The 11987-nt window shown below is 31.0% G+C and overlaps 1 protein-coding gene across 1 annotated transcript; it reads left to right on the top strand.

Annotated features, from left to right (window-relative positions):
* Nucleotides 1–6936: 6936 nt before the first annotated feature.
* Nucleotides 6937–8698, top strand: LOC113863353 (agglutinin-1). Its single transcript, XM_027496908.1, has one exon. It carries the CDS (start codon nt 6937–6939, stop codon nt 8617–8619), a length of 1683 nt encoding a protein of 560 aa, XP_027352709.1. The 3' UTR covers nt 8620–8698.
* The last annotated feature ends 3289 nt before the right edge of the window (nt 8699–11987 follow it).

Below are 11987 nucleotides of genomic sequence, written 5' to 3' on the forward strand. Positions count from 1 at the left end.
TTAAACTACAATTTGAAGATTATGTGAGTTTCTTAACAGATATGATGTTAAATAGAAACTCAGGTACGGAAAGAAGAACATTATTTAGATACAACCTTGCAAGGAAAGCTATTGTTCTTGACAAATATGTTGTTGTAATAGCATCATTTGGCAATTTTACTTGAATTGGTTTAATTGAATTATAAGTGACAAAATGAACTAAAGAATTACAAACATAGTGAGTTGCCCCAATGTCTAGAATGCACACACTGTGGCTCAGATGATTACCTGGGGACTTTGTTTGTTGAGATGATTGGTGAACGAGAGATTGATAAGTGGTCATGTTACACTTGATTAATGTTGTATGTATGTTCTTGAGTTGGCATCTTCAAGAGGGACAACAACTGTGCATTCTGTTTTAAATTTTGAGTCAAAGTGGATTGTTTTTTTTTTATTAATATCATTGGTTGCACCATCATGCAATTTGATGGATTCCGCTGAAGAGAAATGATTGATAGATGCATTGTTGCTCTCGTTTTTAAACTTGAAATTAAGAGGGAATCTACGCTTAAAATAGCAAGTTTCAATTGTGTCTTTCTTTTCCACAGAATGTACACACCTTGTTAGAGTTATTGTTTGAACCTCTTCCACCGAACCTTCCTTTATCTCTGCTATAAGAATTTCCATTCCTTCCTGTAGTGAAAACTTTTCAATTAGAGCCACTTTCACTAGTGTTAATAAGAACCTTTGATTCACCTAAGATCAAATTTCTCGCTTGTCTTTCTTGTTGAAGGACTAAAGACAAAACTTTATTTATGGATGGCAGTGGTTCCATGATTAGGATTTGACTCTTGATAGAGTTGTATTGATCATTGAACCTTTTTCGGAAACAAATCACATGTTTGGTCTTTTTATATTTCTTAATGGTGTTGACAAGTTGACGTTAGTATTTCACTCTGCAAACACAATAAGGAATTGGTCTTAAGAATTTTAACTCCTCCCATAGGATTTTTAGCTCTGTATAATAAGTTGAGACATTACGATCTGCTTGATTGAATGAATGTCCTGTAACTGGTTAGAAGTTCTAAAATAGTCCCCCTTTAAGAATCTTTCCTTGAGATCCTCCCATAATTCTTGTGCAGTATCAATGTAAACCACACTTTATGCAATTTGAGAAGAGAGGGATCTAGTGATCAAGACACCACCATGGTATTACATCTCTTCCTAGTATAGTGTAAAGAATTGACCTTTAATGAATCGATCCACAAATTTGAACTTATTTTTCAGAGAAGTGTCCTTTTTATGTTCCTGCTCCAAGAGTGATAGTTACTTCCATCGAGAGTGAACTTGCAAGAACTATTCTCAGATTCTCTCTTGGGTGTAGTTAGTATGGACTGCTTGAATTCTGTGAATCGTCAACGTTTGTTTCAACTTATTCTTCTTCTTGGGGCATAGTTGAAAGGATAATGTAGTAGAATTGCGTGGCAGAGTTCTGATATCATATTGGAGAAGAAAGATAAAGAAAAGGAAACTAACATGCAAAATTAAAATTGATCAAGATTGTATATTTATGATTATTGAACATCAACACTTTATATAAGGTCTATCAATCGCTAGTATATGAATGGATCTACTAGTATATAACGATACTAATAAAAGATGAAGAAAAAATAAACTAAAAAAACTTGTGTTTTATCCAATAAACTTCTCAAAACCAACCCCTCCTAGCCTTGCTTTGTCCCCTGCTTCCGCTTAGTTTTCCTGTTCAAGGAAATGTATATCCCTTGGCTATGCTCTGTTATGTTATCTATCCTCTGACTTCTTCCACATTCGTTTTTCCTAAAGAAATAATATCAACTCGCTGATCCTTTATTCTGGATAGTTCTTCAACATTGTTTCTTCATTAACTGGGTTGGATGTTTTGGATAGTTCTGAACTTGCGATTGTATTATGGTTCCAGCGGTGCTAATGGTTTGCAACGTTCTCTTTTGTATCTCCTGCACTAGTTTTTCTTTTTTCTGATTTTGTGCTGATTCTGCATACCCCTTTTGGTTCTCATCTTCCTAGGAAATTTCAGAACTCTCCTTGATTATATCGAGTTTATCTTATTCATCGAGTGATCCTACCGATCAATTTCTGAATATATTTTTTTAGATAAAGAAAATTCAATGAAAACGTAATTTGACAGATCCTGTCCATCCTTTTACTCCTTTCTCCGGTTTGCGCTTAATTCTCTCTTAACAAACTCGCTTAAGCGAATTGTCCATCCTTGAAATAACGTGTTTCTGTATCTGTCTCTAGCTGCTCTTCGTGTTTGTTATATAACAAAGGACTAGGACGATGACTATGTGAGTATACTCCAGTACCATTTATATGTGCATAATTCCACAAGGTGCCATAAAGCTACTCATCTCCCAAAGTCCAAGGTAAAGAATAACATTGGGTTTTACATATCCCAGCAAAAGAACAAATGTTCCATTTTCGTGGGGGAAGCTTTGCATCATAGCACAATATCCATCGAAAGCAAAAGGTGTGGGCATTACATGGTTCAGCTCGAAAAAGGAATAACTTTTGACTGCAAAAGAACAGAGATATTGGAGTCCTAAAATAAATTTCACTATAAGCTACAACCAAGCAAAGAGCCACCACCGAGAAAATGAACTCAAAAACTTGGTTAAGTTAGAAGAAGTATACGCACTTCCAATTACAGCAGAACTAACTTGAAAAGCAACAGCTTCCATTTCCATAGCAAAGTGGCTCAAGAGGGAAGACACACAAAGGAACAAAAGCATAAAAAATGTAGTTTTGGAAACAAGAAGACAACCTTCGAAGGTGAAGCTTTAGCTTTGTCTGCACAGTGTTGTGTAATTTCCATTAAGGGAAAACAAGGCAAAGCATGATTTCAGTTTGAAACAAAACTCAATGAAGTGAGAAAGGTTTGTTGTTTGTCATGTTGGGTTTGACTGTATTTGACAGTGAAAGATGGACAGAGAGACGCAGAAATACAATGAGCAGAATTTAATAATATTAATGCATTTAACTGAATTGAATTTTTAATTTTTGATAAAAAAAAATTTTACATATAAATTTATCTCATGTAATATTGAACATGTTAAAAAGAATTAAATAAATAATATATCAATTTAACTATTTAATATTATGAATATTTTTAAAATAAAATATAAATTTACGGTATACAAATACGTTTTATTAATTTTAATAAATAGAAAAATTACTTTTATAAATAAAATTAAAAAATATTTTTTTTAAAATGTTGAATTGATTGTTTGTCGGTGGCAATTATTGTTCTCGAGTATTTTGCTTTTGATTTCGCTGTGATTTCTTTAATTGTAGGAGATGCTGCATGATAACTATTAATACTTTCTTTGTTAATTATTTTCTTTGTTAATTTTTATCTGTATCGTAACACTCTTTTTTTTCCATCTAAACATCCTTCTAAGATAGATATCTCGTTACTGTATTAAACGTTTTAGCTTTCTTCATTTTCACTTTTACCGTTACAACGTTCATATGAAATCTCAGTATTTTTAAAGGACAAGTATCTATATAATTAGTAAATTTAAGATACTCAACAAACTATCAAGAGAAGATACAGCAGTCGAATTTTAGAAAGAAAAATTCATTATTACTTTTCTGCTATTATATTTACAGAAAAAGTCATTCAAAATCTAAAAATAAAATGTGAAACGGATATAATCTCTTATGAATAAATGACTTATGATATAATATAATTATTGAAACAAATATAAAAATATGTATAAATACAAAATTATAAAATTAGTTATAAAAAAAATTAAAAAATTGAAAAGAAATAAGTTCTTTCTATTCAGATTTTGATTTTTAATCTATTAAGACACTTGAGCAAGTATAATAGAAAAATTTAAAAACAACTTAACTCAAATTATGAAACAAGCAAATAATGTGAGTTAAGCTACATGTTCTCCGTTAACCTTTGACACATGTTCATTACCATTTTGAATTAGTTCATATTGATAAACTTTTATAAAATTTTTACATAACAAACAAGACATTAATTTGGAATGCTACCACACTTAATAGAATTATTGTCATATTTGGATTGAACTATAACTAAAAAACAAAAACTATAGATAAATTGAAATTTAAAAAAAAACTATGTAAAACTGATATAAAATTTGAAATTGGTAAGAAATTTATAAGGAATAATGATTAAGAGAGGTTTATTTATTTTTTCCATAAATACAAAGAGTGATTTTAAGGGAGAATATTTAAGTTCACTGAGTTCCTCTGATGCTTACAATGAGCAATTTCTAATCAATTTATATAAAAATATTATCTTTGATTTTATTCATAAAAAATAACCATTGAAATATTTTTAGCCATAACTTAATTATAAAAAATAAAACTCTTTTTCAAATACATTAATCGCTAAGTTCTTTTATATCCTTATTTATTATAAAATTTATATTGCCAAAGAAACTTATCTTTTATCCGTATAAATAGATAATATTCATTTATTTAATATATAACAAATTTTCCAACATTTATCCTATTGTTTATAATATAAATTTGTATATAATTTTTTTTTATTAAAAGTTATAATATCTAATAATATTAATGCATTTAACTGCATTGAATTTTTTAATTTTTAATAAAATATTTTTATAAATAATTTCTTATCTTATATAAATTTTTTAATTTTTAATAAAATATTTTTATAAATAATTTCTTATCTTATATAATATATAATATTGTACATGTTAAAAAATTAAATAAATCAACTAAAGTTAATTTAAGTGACAAACAACTTAATATCATTTAAGTAAAATTTTAAATTTAAGTCAACTATCATGTTCAATTACATAACTCGAGTCGAATTTAGATTACTTCATTTGAAAAACTAAAATAAAATAAAATATATTAATCTCACAATTTAATATAATAAATATTTTAAAATAAAATATAAATTGAGAATATACAAGTATGCTTTATTAATTTTAATGACTAGAATAATTCTTTTTTCATAAATAAGATTGAAAAAAAAATTAATGTTGAATTGATTGTTTATTTGTGGAAATTATTGTCCTGCATTTTGCTTTTGATCTCGTTGTGCTTTCTTTTGCCGTAAGAGAAGCTGCTTCTTGACGCTACATACTGTGGATACTTTCTTTTTTAATTTTTATCTTTATGTAACACTCTTTATGTCATTCAAACATTCTTCTAAGGCAGTCATCTCATTACCGTATTGAACGTACTAGTTCTAGCTTTTCTTCAATCCTTTTTGATCTTGAGATGTTGCAATGACTAATTCAGTCATTTTTTTTTTATTTCTCTTGTAAAAGCAGGACTTTTTTTAGTCTTGATGTTGTTACTTTAGATTCTTGCGATAAAAGGAAATTTTTAACCCATTGAACATTTGTTTATTTCTTTCTTAAATTTATATTGCATTTTGTCCATTAATATCTCTACAAAATTTTAAGGATAAGTAATCTCAAGACATGGTCCATGTAATCTCTTGACTAGTAACAAAGTATACGAGTTTATAGTTTGAGATAAAAGTGACTTTAGTTTTGAAATGTTGATATATATATATATCAACATTTCAAAACTAAAGTCACTATATATATATATATATATATATATATATATATATATATATATATATATATATATATATATATATATCCCGGTTATCTTGTGGAAATATAGATAAAGTTAGTCCAAAGTCATAAAATTATTTTAAAAACAGTAGAATATTTCTTTTTTCAAAATCAGAAGAATCCTATGCAGTATTTGGTTTTAGGTACTTTATTAGAGGATTTGAAATTACACTAAGAGATAGAATTATAAATTCCTCAAATAATATCGGTTGTATCCTTGTACATGAATTACTATTTTCTCTCATTATTTATTATTTTCTTCTATTAATCTCTTATTTTCACCGCAAATCACTCCATGAAAGCTTCTTCGTGGTGCAGAAGCAGAAACACATCAGTGGGAGTGGGAGGGAAATGGATTTTCTGCAGTGATTTTACCATTGCATGAGATCCTAACCCTTCAATATATAGAATTAATATGATATATTTTATTTTAAATAAAATATTAAAAAATTAAAAAATTTAAAGGAATAAACAGTGAGATTAAAACAAATGATAGTGTGGAAGTCTTCATCTGAAGTTCTTCGTTCGATCGAAAAAGTTGTTAAGCATGGGCATGAGTTGCAGAAAAAATTGCTGTAATTCTAATTTTATAGAATTTTTTAATTTCATTGAAAATTTAAACTGTTGCATCCAAACAAAGGGTAACAGTACAAATTTATCATCTTAACAATGCAGATTCCAAGAGCAAATTGGAAAGAAGTAAGAAACAGGTGTTAGTCCTAAAATAAAATAATCCAAACCAAGATGAGTCACCTTTCCTGCATTCGTTTTTCTTAATTGAACAGTGATTGAAATAATGAGCAAAAGATTCCCCTGCAACATTTCTTTCGGTGCTGACACTTCTTATGAAACGGTGATGTCTCTATATATATCATGCCTGGCTTTCACAACCGCTGGCCTAAACGGCGATGTCTATATGTATTAATATATATACAGCATGCGGTCCCAGCCATTGTTGCCGAAACTGTTTGGCCCGTGCATGGCAGATGCACTCTGTCCAAACCAGACTAATGCTCCAAAATGAGGCTTGATTTTTATTCAGAGGTGGTACAAATGGTCCAAGATCCCGCTGCTTATAAAAGGCACAGTGACTCCATAACTTTCAAGCCACACCGAACATTGCACAGCATCCGTTATTTTACTGCAATTGGGATCAACAAGGGTCGCTCTACAGTTATAGGTCCAGGTATATAAGCTTTCAGATCTTAGGAAAATGATGCTTTTATATCTGAATTACTTCTTTTAGTTTTGATTTCATCTTATTGTTAAAATTTGGTGCAACTGCATGCAGTTACAAATGGACAAAACTTTGAAGCTACTCGTTTTATTCGTTGCATGGACTTGTTCATTCCCTGCACTGAGATGTGCAGAAAGAGCCGATCCTCCAGCAACCAATGAGGACCCCATTAAATTCACTACTGGAAGTGCCACTCCAGCAAGCTACAATCAGTTCATTGATGCGCTTCGAGAGAGACTAACAGGTGGGCTGATATATGGCATACCTGTGCTTCGAGATCCTTCAACAGTGGAAGAACCAAATCGATATGTTACAGCCGAACTCTCATACTCGGACACGGTATCTATCCAATTAGGTATCGATTTGACTAATGCATATGTTGTAGCATACCGGGCAGGAAGTGAGTCCTTTTTCTTCCGCGATGCCCCAGCATCTGCATCTACCTACCTTTTCACTGGCACGCAGCAGTACTCCCTTCCTTTTGATGGTAATTATGATGATCTAGAGAAGTGGGCACACCAGAGTAGACAGCGAATAAGCCTAGGTTTAGAGGCCTTGAGACAAGGGATAAAGTTTCTAAGAAGTGGGGCCAGTGACGATGAAGAAATAGCTCGTACCCTGATCGTGATAATCCAAATGGTTGCAGAAGCAGCTCGATTTAGGTACATATCTAAGCTGGTTGTTATAAGCCTCACAAATCGTGCAGCGTTTCAACCTGATCCTAGCATGTTAAGTTTGGAGAACACATGGGAACCTTTGTCAAGAGGTGTTCAACAATCAGTGCAAGATACCTTTCCACAAAATGTCACGTTGATAAATGTTCGTCAAGAACGTGTTGTTGTAACTTCCTTGTCACACCCATCAGTTTCAGCTCTAGCATTGATGCTTTTTGTCTGCAATCCGCCAAATGCAAACCAATCACCTCTCTTAATAAGATCAGTTGTGGAACAATCAAAGATTTGCAGCTCTCATTATGAACCAACCGTGCGCATTGGTGGTCGAGATGGGTTGTGCGTGGATGTCTCTGACAATGCCTATAACAATGGCAATCCTATCATACTGTGGAAATGCAAAGACCAGCTTGAAGTGAACCAGCTGTGGACCTTGAAAAGTGACAAGACGATAAGGTCCAAGGGGAAGTGTTTAACTACCTATGGTTATGCTCCAGGGAATTATGTCATGATATATGATTGTAGCTCGGCAGTAGCAGAGGCCACTTATTGGGATATATGGGACAATGGAACCATTATCAATCCAAAGTCAGGCTTGGTCTTGAGTGCTGAATCTAGTAGCATGGGAGGGACACTCACCGTGCAAAAGAACGATTATCGAATGCGACAGGGCTGGCGTACAGGCAATGACACAAGCCCTTTTGTAACTTCAATCGCTGGGTTTTTCAATCTCTGCATGGAAGCTCACGGAAATAGCATGTGGCTGGATGTCTGTGACATCACCAAGGAGGAGCAGCAATGGGCAGTTTACCCAGATGGTTCTATACGACCAGTGCAAAATACAAACAACTGTTTAACTTCTGAAGAACACAAACAAGGAGCTACCATTGTCATGATGGGTTGTAGCAATGCATGGGCTAGCCAAAGATGGGTGTTTAAAAGTGATGGTACCGTTTATAATTTATATGACGACATGGTGATGGATGTGAAAAGCTCTGATCCCAGTCTTAAACAGATAATACTTTGGCCATACACCGGTAACGCTAACCAAATGTGGGCTACTTTGTTTTAATGGCTTCATGCCTGAGGAGGCAAATGCTATCTGCCTCTGTAATGTTTAAATAAGTGACGGAATCTATCGATTCCAGAAACAGTCACGAGCTTCATGCTGCTTTGCAGTGTTTCTAATATGCTTAACTAGTAAATTTATGCTTTAACAAGAGCCTAGGTCATCCATCAAGTGATCAATAAAAAGAATCCAGTTTGCTTCAAATCAAAATATATTTTAGAACCTGACTGGTTAAATCAAAACAATTGGGAAGCTAAAATCATAATTAGAGCACGGGAACAAAGCTAGATATAGCGGCGATTCAGTTCCAAAGCTAGATCTTCATTTCCTCTAATTAATAAATTATGTAGCAATTGGGTATATAATTTAACAAACTGAATACGACATGAACATACCTAGTTCAACTGGGGAAGGGAGGGTTTTATTCTGGCCAATTTCAAAGGAAATGCAGAGTTTGCACTACAATTGAATTAACTAATATGTTCATTTGACAGATGCTTGTCTAGAGATGATTTGTATGTCACATTTAGTTTGATCCGATGATTTTGGCAAGAGGTATAACACCCACCTAATAATGGAACAAAATCAGCTTATTTGATGATTAATTTCTGTTAGAAAATATAAATGAATTATAACTTATTGTCTTTCCCCATGTCCCGCACTGCATCCCGCCTCCACTTTGCCGCTCTTTCAATTTTTATTTTTTTTTTCACGAAATTTTCTTGTTATTGAAACCACTTCACATAATTATTTTTTGAATTTTACATGAATCACTTGTAGAAGTGAAATATGTAGTAGCTTTAAATAATTTTTTTTTTCTGGTTTCTCATTTTCTCTAAGATACTTTAACATGGTATGTAGAGATTACTAACCCAGTGGAGATTCTAGTGCTCGCAGAGAAGCTTGATGAAAACAACTACCTCTGGATTCAACAATGAAGCGTATCTTAATTGCATGGGAACAAAAGATCAATTTCTCCTTTTTAGGCTTCAATCTACATTGTCTAGTGCAATCCTCACTCGATGCATTGGTTTTCGTCATTCTTATCAGCTATGGGAGCGAATTCACGCTCATTTTTATGTGCACACGAGAGCTCGTATGCATAAATTGCGAAGTAAACATCATAACACAAGCTTAAGTCTCGCACGATTTCATAATATTGTTGATGCGCTCTTCTCATTTGGAGATCCAATGTCCTCACAAGATGATGTTGTTATTATCATTGATCTCGTATTTATGAATCAACCGCTACTCCAGTTAGTTGCAAACTTGAGCATATGTCAATCGATAAAATTGAAGCTTTGTTAATTACACATGAAGTTTGGATTGCTCAATACAAGGATTTCATTGCTGGAGCATAAATCAATCTCACACATACTTTGTCTTCTACTCCTACTTCAGATTCCAATACTCAATATAATTTACACAATGCTCTAATGGTGGAAGGTTTGGTTCTAGAGATGGAAAATTCTTTCGAGGAAGTGCGTAGTAGATGCTCTTCGGTGCAGTGTGAACTTTGTTATAAACATGGTCATGATGCGTCAATTTGTTATCACAGATTCAATCATCAATAGATTCCTGATTTTAGACTTCGAGTACAACAGTTGCAATGGTCTTCACAACCAGTGTTGAGCACCACCTCCTACTTATGTGCATATTGCCCTAACTATAATCCTTCAACTCCAACTATGGTTGTTATGGCAACATTAATCCCTCTCCTAGTTGGTATCGTGATTTTAGAACGACGCATCATGTACACATTATACAACAATTAACTTCTTGTGAGGGCCCATCTCAGATTTTTGTTGAGAATGGTCAAGGCCTGAAAATCAATACTACACGTTTCTCTACTCTATTTTCTCTTAACCTTTAGTTAAGTGTCCTAAACAATCTGCTTCGTATTCCTTCAAATCTAATTTATGTTACTCAATTTGCTAATGATAATACTGTATTTATTTTTAGTTTCATTAGTCTTTGCGCCTTGTCTTGTGAAATCACAGGAAACAATTGAAGTATTACTCAAAGTCTAAATTTATTTAAGTTATTAACTTCTATATTTATTCTCATTATTTGTTGCTTCATTACAGTAAATTTTTGCACAGTTGATCTAAAGTAACCACCCTAAAGCGGATGCATTACAGGTGTAGTAAAATAAGGTTTTTATTCCTTCCATGCGTAAATTGACCTTCAAATTTAATCTTATCTTTTAAGACCATTTTCCTTTTTTTAATAGAATTTTTAAAAAAAATTAAACTTACAAACTTTATTTTTAAACAAATCCCTTTTAAATATTTTGTTTCAGAATTTTTTTTTTTATATAAGATTAACCAATCTAAACAGTTAAATGATTTTATATTATCTTTTTTATTATATATATCAAATTTGATATAATTTAAACATTTTATTGTAAATATATTTTACTACGAAGTGCTTATTAATATTACTTTTACATGAAATTTTATGAAATTAATCTTTTTAACAGGAAGAATCTTTGATCTCACAGTTGAATTGTTCAATCTCACATTTTATAAAAAGTTTTATAAGTTTGACACATTGTTAATGAATCCTGACTCATTTATATAAATATATATATACATATATATTATTGTTTTAAAATAATTTATTACAAAATTTTAAAATTTCATATATTTTATAAATACAAATTTTTTATTAATAATAGTGATGACAAATTTTATTATATTAAATAAGATTAAATTTAAAAAAATAAATATTAAAAGAATATAATTAAATCCACTAACAATCTAAATATTTTTTACATTGTCACTCAATCATAAATTGTTATATTAAAAATAATTCTTAATTTCTGTGATAATTAATATAAAAATCATATTTATAATATATTTTAATTAATTAACAGTGTAAACATTTTTACTAGAATACCAAAAATATACGATGACATTTAACAGGAGGATGTGAAAAGCTAATAAACTTTTTATATTCTCATCATTTTGCAAAGTGAAATACATTTTTAATATAAGCAAAGAGAAAACCCCTATTTCATTCTAAAATTAGTAATTATCGCATAAATAAATTTACAAAAATATTTTTTTCAAAATGAAAAATTTCACACAGGTCAACTATAAATATGCAAGTTGATTGAAATTTAGACTTTCTTTTTTGTAAGATTATTTAAAAGCTTATAGCATATATAGTTGATAACTTAATTTAAAAATTATAACTTTATAAATATTTACTTAAATTAGAGAAATTTAAATAACTACAATATATTTAATATTATATTAATTAGTATTAGAATTATTTGAGAAGAAAAAAATAAAAATTTATATATAATTTATTTAAAATGATAAGGGTAAATATTGAATAAAATTATTAGTTCTATAAGTTATAAG

This window comes from Abrus precatorius, unplaced genomic scaffold (assembly GCF_003935025.1).
Source record: "Abrus precatorius isolate BTA unplaced genomic scaffold, Abrus_2018 Scaffold3, whole genome shotgun sequence".
NCBI lineage: Eukaryota > Viridiplantae > Streptophyta > Magnoliopsida > Fabales > Fabaceae > Abrus > Abrus precatorius.

What these genes read in the sequence shown, in the direction of transcription:
- LOC113863353 (XM_027496908.1), top strand. Translation starts at nt 6,937, where the DNA reads ATGGACAAAACTTTGAAGCTACTCGTTTTATTCGTTGCATGGACTTGT.